Consider the following 19,650-nt stretch of genomic DNA (forward strand, 5'->3'; position numbering starts at 1 on the left):
AACATATCTGAGTTTTTTCGCGTCAGAGGGCTGGCAATGCTAAAAAATAAAGCCCGATACATTCCTATCTTTGAATGCTCGTGCTAGCCCGACTTATATAACTATGTGTTGAACCATGGTTTGGCCTCTTAATTTCGGATTGTGTGTGTGATCCAGAAAGTCTGGACTATATTCCCAGCATCAGAATCGCCACCAACTTTGCTCTATTTTCGTTTATAGTTTGTTCATACCAACCCCTGCCACACTTGTGGTAGACTAATTATTTAATTTTCTATGCATAATATTAATATTGCAAATTCTTCGACTTGATTTTAAGGAAGAGTAAAAGTAGTCGCGATAGGAATCTGCATCCAAAAAGATCGTGGCACATCCGTTTATATACCGGGCGTGTCCCGCCAGCGTAGCGCTGCACGACCAAAGGCAAGTGGGCGGCAGACTGCCTTCACTCTCACTCCCGCCCGTGTCCCTCGCCCTGTCCGCGCTGCGGTGCGCCCTCCCTGCGCCGCTGTTAATGGAAACGGCGCGGCGTTTCCTTCCCACCACCTCCTCCTCCTCCTCCTGCACGGCCTCTTCTTCGCTACGATTCGCCGCTTCTCCGCTCTTCTTCTCCTTCCCCTGCAGATAAAGCGGCTGGTTGCCCTGGAAGCCTTGCGGTGGAGACGGTCTCGGTCTCGGATCCAGGGGAGACACGCGGATTTGCTGCCATGGTGAGGTGGGGCGAGATGGTGGAGGAGGAAGAGGACGACGAGTACGCTAAGCTGGTCAGGAGGATGAATCCACCGAGGTATACACACAACTGCTCTTGTATGTATACTGTATATACTATTGCTCATGCCGTTTAAATTTCTGCACTGTTTTTTATTAAAAAAATTGATTTTGTGTTTGTATGATTGTGACTTTTGAGGATGATGTTCTTATTCTCGTCTACGGTTTGGTACTTTGGTCTGCAACTCTGCGTGTTGATTGATCTTCCTCTTTAGTATTTTCCTATCAATATCAAAATCATTTTATTTATTCATTTATTCATACTTTTAATAATCGCAGATGGTTTTTTGGGTTGTTGGATCGGTGTATTATTATCCCTCCACGAATTCTAATATATACATATCAGATTTACATCCGCTTTTCCCAATCGCTCCTAGGATTCCGCTTTATTATATTGACAAACACTCGTAGGATTCCACTGGATTATTCTCAGTCAGTCACTTAGGATTGAGTATACTGTGTGTTGCTAGCTTACTTGTGGATCCGACGAGTTCATGTACAGTATTTCCAAACTTAGATTACCTGTGCCACAAATCCTTTCTGACACACCAATTCGTATCTTTCACCTGAGGAAAGAATTCTAGTTCATATTGTTCTGCACATGGCCGCTGTGATCTCCTTTATTCTTTGCCCTTATTCCTACCACCGCCTCTTTGATGCTGTCCAAAGAAGACGAACAGTCCTTTTAGATTCCTCTCTCCTTTCGGTAAAAGCTATATGGAATCCTTGATTCCTACATGCTGCCTCATCATGATGCTTCACTAATTACTATACAGACTCCTCCTCTTAATCAACTTCTCGAGTTGGATTTTTTCCTAGTAATGATAAGCGTTGCAAATTCATCGATCTTGACTGTTGCTTGTTTGCCAAATGCTCGTCGCCTATTGTGCTGTTTCTTGCAGAGTGGTCATCGACAACGACTCGTGTGGCAACGCAACTGTCATCCGGGTGAGTGAGATTGGACTTCACTTTCATTTGGGGACAGTGGCCCTAACTACATTTCAGAATTTAGCTAGCCGCACTACCTTTGTGCTAGATATTTATTGATGAAGGTGGACCTTTTAAATATCTTGCCAGGTTGATAGGGTCAATAAGCATGGCATTTTACTGGAAGCAGTTCAGGTCCTTGTCGATCTCAACCTCGTCATCACCAAGGCTTACATTTCTTCAGACGGCAACTGGTTCATGCATGGTACTGGTTATAAAAGCCTTAGTTTTTCAAATGAAATTTGACTTAGTAATATGTTTGGTTGTTTGACCAGTCACGATGAATTTCTTTGGTTTTTTTGTTTGTTTGTTTTGGTTCACGTCGTGTTCAGTGTTCAATGTGACCGATCAGGACGGGAGTAAGCTTCATAACAGGGAGGTCATTGACCATATTCAGAAAGTAAGCATGCTATATTTATTGCTAATCTCCGATGTTTCTACAAGACGCCTTACACAGTTACACCTTGTGGCCTTTCAACAACAGTGCCTGGAATCAGACGGCTACCTTGTTCCTCCGGCGAACGGTTATGCGCTGCCGGAAGACCAGTTCACCTCCATTGAGCTGACGGGCGCGGACCGCCCGGGCCTCCTCTCAGAGGTGTGCGCCGTGCTCGCCACCCTGAGCTGCAACATCGTGAAGGCCGAGGTGTGGACGCACGACGGGCGCACCGCCGCCGTGATCCAGGTCACCGACGAGGCCACCGGGCGCGCCGTCCACGACGCGGGCCGGCTGTCCAGGGTGCAGGAGCTTCTCCGCGACGTGATGCGGGGCGACGGCACGTGCAACCGCGGCGGCACGGGAATTTCCGCGGAGAGGCGCCTGCATACGCTGATGCTGGACAGCGTCGGCGGCGGCGGTGCCGAGGAGGCTGGTGGCGGCCGTGACGAGAGCGGTGGATGTGGCGTGGCGAGGCCCAAGGTCGTGGTGATGGACTGCGCGGAGAGGCGGTACACGGTGGTGATCCTGCGGTGCAGGGACCGGCCGAAGCTGCTGTTCGACACGCTGTGCGCGCTCGCCGACCTGCAGTACGTCGTGTTCCACGGCACGGTCGACGCCGAGGGAGCCAGCAAGGACAAGGAGGCCTACCAAGTATGCTGACTGGCTAGAGTCGTGGTTTTCTGACCGGCAGCTCATGCTCGATGCTCATCGTCTCCCTCTCCCGGTGTGGTTGCAGGAGTACTACATCCGGCACGTCGACGGCCACCCGGTGCGCTCCGACGCCGAGCGGGCCCGCCTCGTCCGGTGCCTAGAGGCCGCCGTCGAGAGGCGCGCGTCCAACGTATGTATGATCTCCCTCGTTCGTCGACCCACCAGCATGGCCTCTTGCTAGTAACATCGTTGCTGTTCACGACTGAGCAGGGGCTGGAGCTAGAGGTGTGGACGGAGGACAGGGTGGGGCTGCTGTCGGAGATCACGCGCGTGTTCCGGGAGAACAGCCTCTCCATCATCCGGGCGGCGATCACGACCAGGGACGGCAAGGCCGAGGACACGTTCTACGTGTCGGACGCGTACGGCAACCCCGTCGACGGCAGGACCATGGACGCGGTGGGGGAGCAGCTCGGGCACGCCGTGCTGAGGGTGAAGCGCGGCGGCCACGACGCGCCCGTCAAGCACGAGGCCGAGGGCGGCGCGGTGTCCGTCCTTGGCAGCCTGCTCAAGAGCTCGTTCCAGGGCCTGAGACTCATCAGATCCTACTCGTAAACCGTAATCGAAGAACATAATAAAGCCCTGGGCCTTGTACATATATAAAATCTCACGTAGGTTAGGAAATAGTGAAGCAGCATTGTAAATATCATATCAGTCGCATGGTAAATATCATACCGTTACAAGTGCATAAATCTCATTACATTACAGCAGGTACAGTGCAGCAGAAATCTGGCCATTTCATCAGCTTGGAGGAAAACCTTCAGGTACATTCGTTCGTACTGTAGGAAGTCAAATCATGCAAATTGCAGGCGGCAATACATGATAAAATGACATTTAATTCTGAAATAGCTATGCGCATAAACATCATAGCCATCATAGAAGATGATTCACATGAACTAGATGGTACAGAACCAAAACTTTGAATTCTTACATGATGTCTTTCTGTCATGGTCGGTGACTCGGTGTCTCTCCCTGAAGCAAAACTCTCAAAAACTAGATCTGACAACCACCGTGATTGCACACGATCGCAAGTACACGAAAATTTTAATTTAACAGGACAAGACTTAGGTCATCCGCTGGGCAGCTTCCTTGGCAAGCAGCTTTTCCCTGGCCTTGGTTTTCGCCTGTGATTTGGAGCCCATGATACCACCACCCCACTTCTTCCTGACCTCATCAAACTTGTCGTTGAAGTTAGCCTAGAAGTGAACCAGAGTTCCAGTCAGTACACAAACCAATAGCACCCAGACTAGATGCTGAGAGAAAAGATATTCATGACATCCAACCTTGATAGCCTCCAGGATTTTGCTGAACTCAAGCTTGTCCTCGTTCTTGACGGTGGTCAAGCAAAGAACAGATGCAGTCTTCTTGTGAACGATCTACATGAAGTTATTTATCAGCGCACACTTTTGGCAAGCCATTCGACACATATAGCAAGCAAAAGGAAGTTGGTCGGGTTAAAATACCGATCCAAGGCGTGCTTTTCCCTTGACAATGCAGTATGGAACCTCCATTTTCCTGCAAAGGGCCGGGAGCCACACGACCAGCTCGATCGGATCAACATCATGAGCTATGACAACCAGCTGGGCCTTGCTCTGCAAAAAGAACAAATAGGTAAACAAAGTACAAAGTTTTATAGCCAGAGACACCACTCTGTTATCAATCTACCACTAATCACTAAAAGAAGAAGAAAACAACCAAGTTGGTGCACACACCTGCTCGATGAGGTAAGTCACATGGTTAAGGCCGTACTTCACAACAATTGGTTTCTTTGACTCAACAGTTTTCCCCTCGTTTTCAGCCTGGGCCCTCTTCAAGAGCCTCTCCTTCTTGGCAGCTTTGTCCTCGGGGCGGTACTTAAGAAGCATCTTGAACAAGTTTGTTGCTGAAAAGCAAAATCAGACAGAAGACAAGTTATACAACCACAAAGCCTTTGTCTCAAGCAAGTTAGGGTAGGCTAGAGTTGAAACCTAACAAAAGCCACAGATCAAGAAGGTTCAAACATGTAGATAGCTGTTTTCCATGCACTCTTATTCAAAGCTAAATCTTTGGGTATATTACATCCTTTCAAGTCTCCTTTTATTGCCTCTTCCAATTTAAGAAAAGCAAAATAAAGTAAAAGTACCATATAGCTTGAAATTTTAATTCTGGCTAAGACATGATAGACCCGAAGGTCTATCCATATACTATATTTTAAAAAGTGTATATTTACAATACTATACCAAGCATATTGCCAAGAAGTGAGACTATATTAGTATAGATTGCACCATGGCAAGTGAGCATACATAATTTGAAGCAAGGTTAATTTGTGGGTACTTGGGTAGATAGCATCACAAAGATTCACCTACCCATCTGTGAAATATAAACTCCAACTATCGGGAGTAGACTATGGCCATGTTCGAAATTGCCAAACCGAATCTTTGGCAGTACTATTCCATGGTTGATGCTATTAACATGTCGAGAAGGTGTGGTAGAAACCTTTCTTCGATCCTTGGCTCTACTACGTACTAGCCAACTACAGCAATGAGCAATGAACGGAACGAGGATCGTACCAAGGTTCTTGTCGAGGGTACGTGTGAACTGGTTGAGCGCCGGGGGCACCTTGAGGCGCTGCTTGAGGATGCGGCGCTGGCGCTGGATGCGCACGACCTTGGGCCACTTGACGAAGCGGTGGAGGTCCTTCTTGGGCGGAAGGGCGCCGCCGATCCCAAACTGCTTCGGCCTCTTCTCGAAGAGCGGGTTCGTCACCACCTGCGCCAACCAAACGCACAAACAAATCAAACCAAGCACGGAAAAATAAAGCAACAAACAGCAAGCTCGGTAGACTGCGCGGATCAGGGCCATACCGCCTTCTTCTTGGCGGGGACCGGCGCCCTACCGCCTCTCTTCGGGGCCTGCAAGATTAGACGATTCACATAGGGCAGTTAGGACCTTATATCAGCTAGATCGTCAAACAGTAGCAGAACCTAAGACTCGTTATCCAAGATCCATGTCAGCTAAGCTTAAAAGCTCCGCGCTATTCCTAGGAATTCCATTGGCGAACGCAGAGAGGAGGCACAGCAGGTGAGGGAGAGCACGAGAGCGAGGCGCGCGTACCATTTTGCCGGCGGCTGCTTCGGGCGAGCAGGGCGACGGCGGAGAGTAAGAGAGGCTGGGAGAGTGGTGGCGGCGACGAGAGCTTTGAAACTGAGCGGCGGTTTTATAGGAGCGTCTTTCCGCGCCACGTGGTCACGTCTGGGACGTCGGATCCGGCGTGATGGAGGCTTCGTGGGCTCTTGCCCGTCCGTCCTGCGGATTAGGGTTTTGACAGGCACGTCTGGAACTGGAAGAATGCGGTCGTGTTAGAAAGGCCGGGCCGGTAGTGTTACTGGACTAGGCTGAATTACCACTCGCTCCGCCAAACAATCACCGTCGCCCACGTAACGTGACTCGCCGGCTCGCCGCCGGCGTCCAAGCTAACAGTAAAGACAGCGCACTGAAATGTTAGCGATCAATAGTATAATCAGTAATATGACGAACGATAAAAACCAAAAAAAAAAAAAACAACGCGCACCGGCATTCCAATGTCATTACTGAACCGTAGCATAAGTATCTAGGCGTCGAATCAACATCAGGGGTTCTCACTTTGATATTTCACAGATGAAGCAGAGTGCAGTTACATGCTGTAGGTGATTACTCTACCAGATACATAAACCAACATCAAATTCTGAAAGGGACCGGATTCAGAAAAAAACTCTCCGTTTCCGTATCTATGTTTTTTTGGCGGAAATGGGACCGGATTCGATGCCATTCAGCGTGCCGCTCCTCGACACCTCTCCGCCTCCGCGCGACGGGCGACAGCGCCAGTCGTGAATCAGCGCCGGCGAGCCCCCATCCTGGCCGGCAGACTCCCTAGGCGGCTGGGCCAGCTCTCCGCCTCCGCATCCCCAGTCTCCGCGCTGACTGCCCCGCCCCATCTCCAGCCACGCCGGCGCCGCATCCCCATTCCCCTCACCGCCGTCTCCGGTCACGCCGGCGCGTCCCCAGCCCCCGCGTCGTCCGCTTACCAGGCAGGGAACCGAGAATCTTCTTCCCTTCCATTATCTTCGTTGCAAGGTCTCTAATGCCAGCTTTCTCTGATCTAATTTGATATTTTGATGTAGCCATCTAAGTAGTTGAATTGTAGAAATAACCATGATGTATTGGTTCTTTAATTATACGTATTTAATTTATGGCTCTACACTATTTAGTATTTGTATATCGAATTGTGGGGTCTTTTAATGCTACTTTACCAAATTGCTATATATATATATATATATATATATATATATATATATATATATATATATATATATATATATATATATATATATATTACCGATTTGGCCATGAAATTTGTTTGGTCGGATATGTCCCATGCAAACATCTTAGATCTGTCACTGACTTTAGACCGTGTTCGGTTGCATGGGATTAGAGAGGATTGGGGTAGATTAAATCTCTTTCTATTCGATTTTAATTACCAAGTGATTTAATTCCTCTAATCCCCTTCAATCCCTTCATAACCGAACAAGCATTTACTGGGTATGCTCCTGCGTCCTGCCCGAACTCTAACCCAACTTAAGTTGATTGGCTATTCGTATCCGGTTCTGATCTAATCAATATTGAACTGTATACATGTGTTTTTCGTACTAACTTTGATATTTTTTTTCCTGAACACCATTGGCTATACATTTGTACACCCATGTACTAACTTTACTCGGACCGCGTATGAACCCGCAATGCTTCCTTGTCAAGGTCGCTACATCAACATGAGGCTCAACAAGGTGGAAGTGAACCTTATAAGGCTGCTGGAGGCTGCTCCCTGGCAGCAAAATCAGGCTAAACTACTCTATGTACGTAAGAGTTGCTAATATGAATTTCTTAGAAATTTTGATTTCCATCCCGTGTAATTGATTTGACGGAAAAGAAGTAGATGTAGCCTCATTATGTCTCTTTTTGTTAGTGATAGAGAACAATCTCAGGATATTTTGTTTCAGTATCAACACATGGTGTCTGAAACCTCTATCACTTTGAATTTGAGTACTGTTTGACTAATTACCTAAAGCCTTCGTTCCACTGCAGTATGTAACCACAGCCCGGGAGCTTTTGGAGCAGCTAGGAGCTGAGACTACACCAGAAGGGATATCAAGGTGTATTCTCAGCAATGTCATATCATCGATTTTTTTTTGGAATACTGATATACAGATATAGCGATGTGGTGGTTATTTGCGGGACACCTAATATTGCATAAGGTTCCGTGGTTTTAAGGAAAAAGGACAATAATCTTCCATATGTTAGTGGCAAAAAAACAGGAAACTGTTAATACATAAATTTTAAAATTGATCTTGCCCAAGCAATCTGTATCACTATTCACCTTTTGCGTTTTGCATCAATGTAAAATCCTGAAACCTGTATATGGAGTACTGGCTGCTAATTAAGAATACATTCTGATAAGTTTTTTGCATTTCGCTGCTATTTCGATTTGGCTGGCATTGACATTGTGTTTCAATATTTTGTTAAGTCTTTAATGACTTCACATTCTGATGTGACAAAATGGCCTCCAAAAGACAATAATTCGGTCGGTGGCCTATTATCTTATCAAAATAGCCCTTTTTTTCTATACATAAGTGCTCCACAGAAAAATCATTATTCTGCCATGAAAGGCCGCATGGGTCGCCACTTGATAAATGCATGGTTTCTCATTCAGGTTTACTAAAATTTTGGTAATGAAGTTAGGGTACTCTATCTGTACCGCATCTCAAACCCTTATATAAAAGGTTCATTTCATAAGTTACTGCAATCTTTGCTTTGATGACCTTTGGTTTGATGGCAACAGTTTCTGGCCTATTGCTTGGCCTTGTTTATGAACAATCTTATACCTGGTTCAGTGGTCTTAGTAATTGGTCTAGCAAAGCAAGCATTTATTCTCAGCTAGACTTTCCTACCGCTGCTTGTTACATTTTTTGCGTCGTCAGAAGAACATGTTTTTGATGAATTTCTTCCCTTTTCAGCATTTCAAAAGCTAAGCTTTCTGAGTATTCAGAAAAGATTGAAGCACTAGCTTCTAGGCTTGCTGCTTCACTGGTATGTTTCTATTGTATTGATCCATTTGTTTTGCTCTTCATAGAATTTAAATCTATCACAGCATATGATATTGTTTTTTATCTGAATTGTTACCTCTTATAGCTTTTAGATTGGATATACTTCTTATTTGTTATTATTATTATATTCTTGTTGGTGCAGCCTGAAAATGAAAAGCCAATTACTGAAAGCAGAGATGAAATCTCTTACGACGAAGCCAAGGCAGAAAGTCCAATATCTTTATCATCAGGACTACGAAGGAGATCAACGTAAGTTCAATTTGGTCTATTTTACCTGTTTTCCTTTCTTATGGTTACAGCTACCGAGTCAACAGATGAAATTAAATAGAGCCCATGCTGAGGTTGGACCAAGTCATCATGAGAGAAAAGAAGATATTGGAGCACCTATAAAATTGGATGCAGAAGCTCAGGCTCACATTGAGAAGCATAGGTATGCCATTTTTTTTTTCTTAATCTGAGAAGATATCTCAAGCTCCAGCTCAATGTGCACATTATTCTTATCCACAGTTTCCTTATTGACCACGAGCAATCTATTTATAGGGCCCATTCTTTGCCTGGTGTCAGTAAAATTGTTGTGCTGGAAGCTATGATTTGTGCCATGCTTATTAGCTTCGTTGTTGTTCTACTTGTTTGAGGATTTGTGCGTCAATTTTTTGTGTCATCAAATGAAGGTTGTGCTCTTACTGTTACTTGTACCTTCTTACCGAACAGGAAGCTTCAAGAAGATTTGACTGATGAAATGGTCGAGTTAGCACGGCAACTGAAGGAAAGTAGCCTAATGATGAACCAATCCGTGCAGGAGACAGAGAAGGTATTCTTCTTTCATCTAGTCCTCAGGTTTCTGTTACGTTTGCACGTTAGTTTATGTGGATAAAGTTGTATTGATACTGCAACGACGAACTCCTGCAGTTGCCTGCTTGTTGAGAATGTTATCTTATTTGCCGATGCAGATCCTTGATTCTACCGAGAGGGCCGTCGAGCACAGCCTGGCAAGCGCGGGCCACGCAACCTCGCGAGCCGCGGAGGTGTACTCACTGGCTTCCAAGACTACGTGCTTCCAGTGGCTGCTAATGTTTGTGATGGCCTGCATGTTTGTAATGGTGGTTCTACTCATAAGGATCACTTGATGAAGGATGAGGGCTGTAGAGGGCACTCAAATCTTTTGTCACCCTTGACTTTGTTTCATAGGGAATTTTTTGTGTTGATGGTATTTTCTCGACCAAGTGTCTCCAACCAAACAAGGCTGTAGTATGTGAAACTGGGAGACGGCTGCCTGTACAGAGGCTTGGTGATTGCTGTTTTTGGTTACATGGGGATTAGAGGTAATTGAGGGATATATAATCGCTTGCTATTTAATTTTGATCAGCAAGAGGTTATGGCTCGTTCGGTTTGCTTGTGGCGAGCGCTCCCAGGCGTTCGAATTTTGATTTCGAGCGCCTGGTATTGATTGCCTGCGAGGCAAGTTCTTGGGAGGCTTCCAACCAAACGAGCCTATTAGGTCCTGTTTGTTCCCTCTTAGATTATTTAAGTTAGATTACGATGGAAAAGTGAAATTATAAATAAACTACCTTTTAAAGTAATATTTGGTTCGAGAAATAAACTAGTCATCTTCTTATTACTCATTTTTTGTTTGATTTATGGAATACAATAAGTTGATCTATCAACACCTATTCTTCATAATTAATTAGTTATTACTAACATGAGGAATGATGTCACCTTACCAAATTTAAGGAATGAATTATAATTCACCACATCGATTTTAAATGTAATGATTTTTTAAACCAAACACCCCTTAATCTCCTCCAATCTCCGTGCAACTAAACAAAAATCTAATAGGGTGTTTGGTTTGAGAAATGAGCTAGACCATCATCTTCTCACTCCTTACTATTTTTGTTAAGTTTATGGAATGAAATGAGTTGATCCATTACCACCTCATTCCTAATAGTTAGTACTAGTATGAGTAATAAGGTCATTCCACCAAATTTGAGGAATAAACCCATGATGCATTATCTTAATATTTGGCCTAGCCCCCCTCAGGGCGTCAGTTTTATCTTTAGTGAGGACACCCGGGACTGTATCCTACTACTAATTAAGCTTCGAGAGTGGGCGCCTGGCGATGCCATGCCCCCGCGTCGCCTCCCCTACGCGTCTGCCATGTGGACCCGCCTCGGTCTTCCCCTCCGGCCTCCGCGCAACCACAGCAATGGCCATGGTCTTCCCCTCCACGCAACCAGCAACCGCCATGCCCCTCGGTCTTCCCCTCCGTCCTCTGCGCAACCGCCATGGTCTTCCCCTCCGCGCAACCACAGCAACCGCCATGCCCCTACCTCGCACCATCCGCCATGCCTTCGCCTCGCAGGATCCGCCATGCCAGCGTCTCGGCTTCTCCTCCGTTCAGCCGCCCGACCCGCCGCCTTCCCCTCCGCAAAACAGCCATGTCCCCGCCTCGGCTAACCCTATGCGCAGATCCACAGCCGCCCGACCCGCCAGGACCTGCCTCTCCTTCCCCTCCGCGCTCAAACAACCAAGCCGAGCCGAGGAAATGCGCCCACAAATTTGGACGCTCCGCGCAGCCACACGAACTGCCATGCAACCACCTCGCACGATCCGTCATGCCCCCGCCTCGCACGATCCGCCGTGCCAGCGCCTCGGCTTCCCCTTCGTGCAACCGCCCGACCCGCCAGGACCCTGTCTCTCCTTCCCCTCCGCGCTCGGCTTGGCCCACAAATTTGGAAATGCACCCACAAATTTGGAAGCCACGGCAATGGCGCCCGATTTGGCTATGGCGTCGCTGATTTGGAAATCGCACAATCTACGTCGCCGATTTGGAAAGCACGATCTCGGTACCGCAATCACAACAACTATCCCCCAAATGTCGCGCCCACCCACGTCCAGGTGAGTCAGCGCTGGTCCTTCATTTTCATGTGTGTGCCAACATCTTCATGTTCAGTAGATTCTCAGTTTGGTTCTTCTCTTTTTGGTTCAGCTGACTTAGGAGGGTCCAAGCAGGAGCCTACTCCTCATTTGCCCCTGTTCAGAGGTATAAATTTCACTAGCTTCTCTAGCAGTTCATGATTATGCATAACCATGTTCTTGCCTGTTCGAACCTAGATATACAATTTTCTTATGTGCTAGCGGTTCCTGCTGGTACACTTTTTTTCCCCGAGTTGTTGCTAATCTGTGTTTATGTATTAGTTCATAGTGTGTTTAGTTCTGCTTTGCTTTCTTAACGATGTAGAAATACACTGGTGTTGTATTCTTTAACTTTTCATGTATCACTATTAGCCTGTTAGGTTGCAGACCATGGTATATTGTGGACTTGTAGGAAAAAACAACTTACATAAACCAACGTTTATGTAATATAACATCTAGCAACTTTTGTATAAAGCAGCCATTGGTTTAGCCAAACAAAAACGATATAATCAATCACAATTGCACTCGTGAAAAAAATATACACCAAAAATATTTCGCTCTGCTAAATTGCAAGGAATCAACTAGAGTGGCATGACCTTTCAGGCCAAGCACAAACCACAAACCTCCTATTCAATTTACTGCACAACAATAAAGTAATACTTTTGACCACATCACAACATAATAGTATCCAAAGTGTTTAGAAATTTAGTAAAAGCGATAAGCAGGTAGCTGATAACAAATGTGTGAATAAATCATGTTCTTCTGCTGGGCGAATAACAGAACTATAAGGACCTTGGGGCAAGGATAATACTTGTAACCAGCACATGTTGCTTCAATTAATTATGGAGTGAGAGACAAGTATATACTATGTTCAGCTATCAAGTTATCCACGCTAATATAAAGAATGGATTCATCTTACTAATTCCAATGCACCAGCCACCAAGCAACACATGTAGATAGCATTTTGCTCGAAGATTCTTGCCTTATTCTCTACTCTCTTTTTGACCTGCTCTTCCACAGCATATCCATCAGAGAAAAAGGCTCTGCATTGGTAAGAAAAAAATCACCCAATTGAGCCCAAAGATGACTCTAGCCTAGATGGTGGGATCGACATGCACACTTTCCATCCCAACTAATACACTAATCACTCGAAAACATTCTCCTTGCTTCTCCGGAGTACATTAAAGTGCCCGATTACAAAGTATGAATAATCCTAATAAAGGCAAGCTTACTTAGTTTAGGCAGACATACCACCACGACAGCCCTTGTTCAGCATGTCAAGGTAGAACTGGTACTTGCAAATCTGGGGTTCAGTTGAGAAGTGTTTGTACAAGTAAAATAAAAAAAACAGCAGCACATAAATTTATGTAATTATTGGAGGCGCAGATTTACAATGGTTTGTGTTCATTTGGATTTCAGATGTCGTCCTGGGTTCGATTAAATTGAATTTCTGCTTTAAAAAAACTTATTGGAACTAAGTTTAGCACAATCTGGTTATCCTAGATTCACCATTAAAAGTTAGATTTGATCTGGGGTTCCGTTGGGAAGTGTTTGTACAAGTAAAATAAAAAACAGCAGCAAATAAAATTTATGTAATTATTGGAGGCGCAGATTTACAGTGGTTTGTGTTCATTTGGATTTCAGATGTAGTTCGGGGTTTGATTAAATTGAAGTTCTGCTTTCAAAAAATATCTTATTGGAACTAAGTTTAGTACAATCTGGTTATCCTAGATTCACCATTAAAAGTTAGATTTGATCTGAGGTTCAGTTGGGAAGTGTTTGTACAAGTAAAATAAAACAACAACAGGAAATAAATTTATGTAATTATTGGAGGCGCAGATTTACAGTGGTTTGTGTTCATTTGGGTTTCAGATGTAGTTCTGGGTTCGATTAAATTGAAGTTCTGCTTTCAAAAAAAATCTTATTGGAACTAAGTTTAGTACAATCTGGTTATCCTAGATTCACCATTAAAAGTTAGATTTGATCTCGGATTCAGTTGGAAAGTGTTTGTACAAGTAAAATAAAAAAACAGCAGCAAATAAATTTATGTAATTATTGGAGGCGCAGATTTATAATAATTTTGAGACAACAGTCAGGGTATAAACTGGTTTTGTGCACGCATCAAAATAAAAAACTGATAAGTTTGTTTTTACCTAGCAGACTTAACTTAGTCGATTATAGTTAGATCTCTTACACCGGTGGGTTTATGTAAGTAGTATTTTCCTACAAGTCCTACAAGGCTACAATATATTATGTATTCTAGAACCTAACCGGCTAATATAATGTTTTGAAAAAATAAGAAGCACATAAATTAAACTTTACACGATTGTGTAATACATACATGGAACAAAAACAGAAAATACTAACTTTACAAGTTTGTTAACTCTTGATACGAAAGGATAGTTTGCACGAGCTTGAAGCAACCAACCAAAAGAACAGAAGCAAACCAGCAGCTGATATCCCCTAAACAACAACATATGAGGCGAGGTTTCTGCGGCCGCCGGCCTGTGTTGTGGAGATGTGCGGTGGAGGCGAGATGGGGCAGGAGTGGGGCCGGCAGTGTGCAGAGGTGCGGTGGAGCTGTGTGCGGTGGAGCGGTGGAGCTGTGTGTACGAGCTGATGACGCTTCTCTCGTAGTGGACCAGCATGGCAGAGATTCTCTCTGCTTGTAGTGGGCCAGCATGACGAGAAAGGGCTCGCAGTGGGCCAGGATGACAGAGAAACGGAGGCGGGGGCATGGCCACGCCAGGCGCCCACACTCCATTCTTAATTAGTAGTAGGGAGTAGGGATAGGGATTTTGCCCAGCCTCTAAATTCAGCGGCATTGTTCCCAGCTTGTTGATATCAGTTGAGTTTCCTTGGCAAAACTTAATACAAGCAGTCTACTTAACACTTCCCAACTGTAGAAGCACATCTATAGTTTTTTACCTGTACAATCACATCTAAAATGCACCAGTTTTTACGTGTAGTTCCAATAAGATTTTTTGCTAAACCAATGTTTTTGTTAAATTAAACAGTAGAGGCCGCCATTGGTTCAGCCAAACAGAAAGTGTCCTCGCGTCTGTAGATTTTAACAGTATAAACACCCGGTGACTGCAGGCAGCCATTAGTTCCAGATTTTACCTTTTAGAATGCCAAGTACTCGATGAAGTGCAACAACAACATCCAATCCTGTCTTGCCCTTTGTGCCCAGAATGTGGCATCACAGGAATACTTGTAACCTTTTTTATGGAACCATTTTGGCCAGCCTCTAAATTCAGCGGCAGTGTTCCCAGCTTGTTGATATCAATTGAGTTTCCTTGGCAAAACTTAATGGAAGCAGTCTACTTTACAATTCCCAACTGTAGAAGCACATCTACAGTTTTTTACTTGTACAGTCACATCTAAAATGCACCAGTTTTTTACGTGTAGTACCAATAAGATACATTGTTTAGTGACTTACACTTAATAGTAGGGATTAAGTTATCCACGCTAATACAAAGTATGGACTCATCTTACTAATTCCAATGCACCAGCCACCAAGCAAAACAGGTATATAGCACATCTACAGTTTGGAAGTGATTTGTTTCCATTTTTTTAATTCTGGGTGTCTCTAATGATGAATCTAGGATAACCAGATATCTTGTGGTATCTTGTGGTATCTTGTGTTATTTGTGAAAAGCTACTTAATCCTTCTCATAATTTTATTGTTGTTTTAATGGTGCTATGATCAATATATTGTCGATAAAAGATCAATGGCACCATCTACAATTTACCATAATAGGGCTACTTAATCCTTCTCATAATTTTATTGTTGTTTTAATGGTGCTTTGATCAATATATTGTCGATAAAAGATCAATGGCACCATCTACACTTTACCAAAATAGGACGGTTGCTGCCGTATCTCCCTTTCCACCAGAATCTCTGTAAGCACCATCTAAACTTGCCCATTCTCAACTAGCAGATTTCCTTATGTGAAAACGAAGAACCAACATAAACGAATCTAATGGAGCATAATGCTGATCGCACACCATTAATAGACATCTCAAACACAAGCGTTACAGGTAAAAGTTTGTTCACACATGTCAATTAATGATTGAAACTTAATAAGTATGTGTTCATTAATACAAAAGGTTGAATTGTAGGTGATCAAATAGGATCAAACTCGCTTGGACCAATAGACGATGCTAATGAACGTAAGAGGCAAAGGGATAGAGAAAGATATGCCACGATGTCCATTGAACAAAAGAATGAGAAAAATAGGAAGCGCCGTGAAGCACGTCAACGAAACAAAGGACTACCCCTAAAGTCTGAGTCATCTAGAGGTTCGTATTTAACTGTAGCACCATTGATCTCACAAATTTTGCCTTTTGTACCACTGTTTATTTGGCTAATGCTAGGATGATTATGGTAGGTCCTATTAAAAACACTCCATTGGCTGGTAATTCTATCGAACGAAAGAGGCAAAGGGATAGAGAAAGGCGTGCAACAATGTCGGTTGAACAAAGGAATGAGTACAATAACAAGCGTCGTCAAATGCGTCAACGAAATAAGGGACAAAATGTGATGCCCGATGTTTCAGGAGGTGATGAAACCCGTCAAATTTAAATTAAATATGTATGTTCATAGACCTACTATTGTAAAGTAATTGTATTCATATTTCGTAGATGGCGACAAAAAAGAAAATGTGGATCCAGATGATGATAGCGACTGGCTGCATCGGAACGAGACATTCCAGTCAAACGACTATGTCGCAACGACAGACCTTCTGCCACCAGGTTCATGACTGTTCACTTTACTAAAATAAGGCAAAATACAACAGGTTTCGTGCAATTGAACCTATACATGCCATATTCTAGGCAGTGTGCATGAATCTGTTGGTGTCATTGGGGAACCGAGTATCGGCGTTAGGGAGTATAGGCTTGAACGCCTTAGGTTGTATAATCAGACACCAAAGCGAAAAGAGGCAAAGATAGAGTACGTGAGAAAACGTAGAGTGCTACAGGCTGACACTCTGAATGTTGCGTCCATCGCCATGGAGGACCCAACATATACCCCTGAGGTTGTGCACCCTGCAACGGAACCTTCAACAGTTACCACCTGCGACTGGGTTATCCCTGAATTCATTAGGACACCTTTCCTACCAGCTCAAACACAGACCGAGGATGTCGGTTCATTCGATATGTCTACTGAAGCAATAAGACATAAACATCATGTGCCGCGTGGGGAAAGACAAGCTATCTTAGCCCGTCGAAACAAACAATTTCAAGCATCCATTGCAAGGAACGTGACTACTTTGAATGGGGATACTATCGGTGACGCCAACAACAATGGTAATTACTATCCAATCTTAAATGGATCTTGCACGACGACGATACCATATAGTCAGACTAATCGTGTGTTTCCATCAGCACAATGTAGCGTTCCATGCCAAGCCGCTACCTTGCCAACAAATGGAAGTGAAGGCATAACCGAACAAGGAAATGAGGTGGAGCATACACAAGAGAAGCCAACGGTCATTTCCAATGGTAATTGTAAAAAATCTTTAATTAGATTACATATTTTCCCCACCCTTAATGCCTTTGTCTTTTACGTGGCTCGTATTTTCACGATCCAGATGATGATGATGATGATGAGGCTGTCATATTCGAAGAAGATGATGACAACGACGAGGGATACATATTCGCTGGCCAATGTACTTATGTCAATTTTTATTATGATTATGATACCAAGGCTTATATAAATACACATGTCTTAGTCGTTGTTTTCCAAAAAATATCAGACGAGGAGACTGACGAGGACATCGAAATCGATGGTACTCAGGATGAATCTACTGGCACTGATGTGCCTGACCCGTACGACAAGGTATACAGTAACCTCCCTGAAGAAACACATATGCTGAAGCCTGTTCCTGACTGCGGTTATTGCACTGCGAAGAAGTTTGAGTACGAGCCACCTGGGTTTTGCTGTCGTGGTGGGAAGGTTGAGCTAGCACCACTCGATACCCCTCCCCAGCTCAGGAGGTTGTGGGATAGTGCAGACTCTGATGCTAAGCACTTTCGTGATAACATTAGGTTTTTTAATGGCCATTTCTCTTTCACTTCCCTATACTGTTGCCTCGATAGTATGACAACTAATGTGCGAGATTCTGGTATATACACGTTCCGGGCACAAGGCATGATGTACCACAATATCAAGTCATTCGGTAAGGAAGGTGGGTCGGAGCATAAACATCTAGAGCTTTACTTTTACGATGACGATCCCAGTCTCGAGCATCGGTACCGTAAGTGTCGTGAAGAACAGCTTCAGAAAGACAAAGATGTTATTAAACAGATAGTTGGCATACTCCATGGAAACCCGTACTCCGAGCACCTTAGGAGCATGGGCCATGTTGAGAACCTTGATGACTATCATATCGCATTGAACCTTGACCAGACTTTGAACCAGAAGACATATAACACGCCTCTCACTTCGGAGGTGGCCGCTGTATGGATCGAGGGGAGCGAACGGCGAGGCCAGTTCAGCAAGAGTGTTATGTTACATGGGAAGGATAGGTCAAGCCACGGCATCCGCTCATACCATGGATGCTACGATGCACTATCGTATCCACTGTTCTTCCCTAAAGGTGAACTTGGATGGCATGCAAATATCCCAAAGGTTGGTGTATCCATGGATGAAGTGGATGCATACCGTGCGACACATAGGGCAAATAATTCAAACGATGAAGATGCAGGTTAGTTGTTTCTTTGTACTTTGCGATTTTTGCACATTATTAACTATTCTTTCAACATCACTCACTTTTCAATCCTTGCGTATGCAGAATCTCCTACCCATTTATGTGTGTCCGTACGTGACTACTACTGCTACAAATTCCAGATTCGTCCCGGGGTATTTAATCCAATACTTCATGGAAAGCGGCTTTTCCAGCAGTTCGCTGTCGACACGTACATCAAGATTGAGAGCTCTCGTTTAGATTTCATACGTAAGAATCAGGATCGTTTAAGGGCAGACCTATACCAGGGCTTGGTGGACAGCATGTTAGATGGAGATATCAGAGCAGAAAAGGTTGGGAAGCGAACTGTGTTGTCTACGTCATTTATTGGTGGTCCTCGTGACATGAAACGTCGGTATATGGATGCTATGGCTCTGGTGCGGAAGTTTGGTAAACCGGACATCTTTCTTACCATGACATGTAACCCCAACTGGGATGAGATAAGGAGAGAGCTTCTCCCTGGGCAAACACCACAAGATCGTCCCGATCTTGTAGTGCGTGTCTTTCATGCGAAGCTACAGGAGTTAAAGCATAGGCTGACTAAACAGGATATTCTCGGTAAGGTCCGGGCCTACGTCTATGTCGTGGAGTTTCAAAAGCGGGGTTTGCCACATGCCCATTTTCTACTCATCATGCAGAGGAAGTACAAGCTAACGTGCCCTGAGCAGTATGACCTTTTGATCTCAGCCGAGATCCCACACAACAAGTACCCTGAACTACGAAAGATGGTTATCAAGCATATGATGCATGGCCCGTGTGGGTCGTTAAACCCTAACTGCCCATGCACTAAGGGCCATGTATCGTGCAAGAATCATTACCCCCGGCCTTTCAGTGACACAACCTTGCAAGGGAAGGACTCATACCCGATTTACAGACGTCGTGATGATGGGCGTAAGGAAAAGGTTCGAGGGTGCGAATTGGACAATAGATGGGTTGTCCCTTACAACCCTTACCTCCTACGTCTCTTCAA

General features: G+C 44.5%; 4 protein-coding genes across 11 annotated transcripts; 3 read left to right on the forward strand and 1 right to left on the reverse strand.

Annotated features, from left to right (window-relative positions):
- Positions 1-390: 390 nt before the first annotated feature.
- On the forward strand, positions 391-3,609 carry LOC100281421 (uncharacterized). 2 transcript variants are annotated; one of them, NM_001368006.1, is made up of 7 exons: positions 409-784; positions 1,668-1,713; positions 1,843-1,957; positions 2,085-2,152; positions 2,237-2,842; positions 2,928-3,032; positions 3,113-3,586. In NM_001368006.1, exons 1-7 carry the CDS (start codon positions 705-707, stop codon positions 3,452-3,454), a joined length of 1,362 nt encoding a protein of 453 aa, NP_001354935.1. In that variant the 5' UTR covers positions 409-704; the 3' UTR covers positions 3,455-3,586. The 2 variants fall into 2 exon arrangements, with proteins under 2 accessions (XP_020406732.1, NP_001354935.1); XM_020551143.3 differs by having other exon boundaries at positions 391-784; positions 2,085-2,842; positions 3,113-3,609.
- Positions 3,518-6,054, reverse strand: LOC100191190 (60S ribosomal protein L7a-1). Its single transcript, NM_001136625.1, has 7 exons — positions 5,993-6,054; positions 5,743-5,790; positions 5,449-5,647; positions 4,612-4,781; positions 4,363-4,491; positions 4,183-4,275; positions 3,518-4,095 (listed from the first exon to the last, which is right to left on the reverse strand). Exons 1-7 carry the CDS (start codon positions 5,993-5,995, stop codon positions 3,964-3,966), a joined length of 774 nt encoding a protein of 257 aa, NP_001130097.1. The 5' UTR covers positions 5,996-6,054; the 3' UTR covers positions 3,518-3,963.
- A 465-nt stretch (positions 6,055-6,519) lies between these two features.
- Positions 6,520-10,396, forward strand: LOC100285634 (cation cation antiporter). 5 transcript variants are annotated; one of them, NR_175274.1, is made up of 8 exons: positions 6,520-6,991; positions 7,670-7,767; positions 7,997-8,064; positions 8,926-8,998; positions 9,158-9,264; positions 9,330-9,445; positions 9,727-9,826; positions 9,966-10,369. NR_175274.1 is itself a non-coding variant. In NM_001402551.1 (8 exons), exons 2-8 carry the CDS (start codon positions 7,684-7,686, stop codon positions 10,140-10,142), a joined length of 711 nt encoding a protein of 236 aa, NP_001389480.1. In that variant the 5' UTR covers positions 6,520-6,991; positions 7,670-7,683; the 3' UTR covers positions 10,143-10,396. The 5 variants fall into 5 exon arrangements, 3 of the variants coding, with proteins under 3 accessions (NP_001389480.1, NP_001389481.1, NP_001151997.2); NR_175273.1 differs by having other exon boundaries at positions 6,520-6,945; NM_001402551.1 differs by having other exon boundaries at positions 9,344-9,445; positions 9,966-10,396.
- A 723-nt stretch (positions 10,397-11,119) lies between these two features.
- LOC103645176 (uncharacterized) lies at positions 11,120-19,636 on the forward strand. 3 transcript variants are annotated; one of them, XM_020546635.2, is made up of 10 exons: positions 11,120-11,910; positions 12,002-12,055; positions 15,873-15,972; positions 16,054-16,233; positions 16,323-16,493; positions 16,576-16,686; positions 16,768-17,241; positions 17,320-17,436; positions 17,526-17,603; positions 17,691-19,636. In XM_020546635.2, exons 3-10 carry the CDS (start codon positions 15,915-15,917, stop codon positions 18,644-18,646), a joined length of 2,145 nt encoding a protein of 714 aa, XP_020402224.1. In that variant the 5' UTR covers positions 11,120-11,910; positions 12,002-12,055; positions 15,873-15,914; the 3' UTR covers positions 18,647-19,636. The 3 variants fall into 3 exon arrangements, with proteins under 3 accessions (XP_020402224.1, XP_020402223.1, XP_020402225.1); XM_020546634.2 differs by having other exon boundaries at positions 17,526-19,636; XM_020546636.2 differs by lacking the exon at positions 15,873-15,972 and having other exon boundaries at positions 17,526-19,636.
- Positions 19,637-19,650: the final 14 nt, after the last annotated feature.

This window comes from Zea mays, chromosome 1 (assembly GCF_902167145.1).
Source record: "Zea mays cultivar B73 chromosome 1, Zm-B73-REFERENCE-NAM-5.0, whole genome shotgun sequence".
NCBI lineage: Eukaryota > Viridiplantae > Streptophyta > Magnoliopsida > Poales > Poaceae > Zea > Zea mays.

Bases quoted from the DNA above. Each gene is read 5' to 3' on its own strand.
- LOC100281421 (XM_020551143.3), top strand. From the start codon at position 705: ATGGTGAGGTGGGGCGAGATGGTGGAGGAGGAAGAGGACGACGAGTAC. The intron at 785-1,667 runs GTATACACACAA...TGTTTCTTGCAG, and splicing joins AGGAGGATGAATCCACCGAG to AGTGGTCATCGACAACGACT. The intron at 3,033-3,112 runs GTATGTATGATC...ACGACTGAGCAG, and splicing joins TCGAGAGGCGCGCGTCCAAC to GGGCTGGAGCTAGAGGTGTG.
- LOC100191190 (NM_001136625.1), bottom strand. The intron at 4,782-5,448 runs GTACGATCCTCG...TTTGCTTTTCAG, and splicing joins TACCCTCGACAAGAACCTTG to CAACAAACTTGTTCAAGATG. The intron at 4,492-4,611 runs GTGTGTGCACCA...TTCTTTTTGCAG, and splicing joins TGACTTACCTCATCGAGCAG to AGCAAGGCCCAGCTGGTTGT.
- LOC100285634 (NM_001402552.1), top strand. From the start codon at position 7,654: ATGCTTCCTTGTCAAGGTCGCTACATCAACATGAGGCTCAACAAGGTG. The intron at 8,065-8,925 runs GTGTATTCTCAG...TTCCCTTTTCAG, and splicing joins ACACCAGAAGGGATATCAAG to CATTTCAAAAGCTAAGCTTT. The intron at 9,446-9,726 runs GTATGCCATTTT...CTTACCGAACAG, and splicing joins GCTCACATTGAGAAGCATAG to GAAGCTTCAAGAAGATTTGA.
- LOC103645176 (XM_020546634.2), top strand. From the start codon at position 15,915: ATGGAGCATAATGCTGATCGCACACCATTAATAGACATCTCAAACACA. The intron at 16,494-16,575 runs GTGATGAAACCC...CATATTTCGTAG, and splicing joins GATGCCCGATGTTTCAGGAG to ATGGCGACAAAAAAGAAAAT. The intron at 17,242-17,319 runs GTAATTACTATC...TGTTTCCATCAG, and splicing joins CGGTGACGCCAACAACAATG to CACAATGTAGCGTTCCATGC.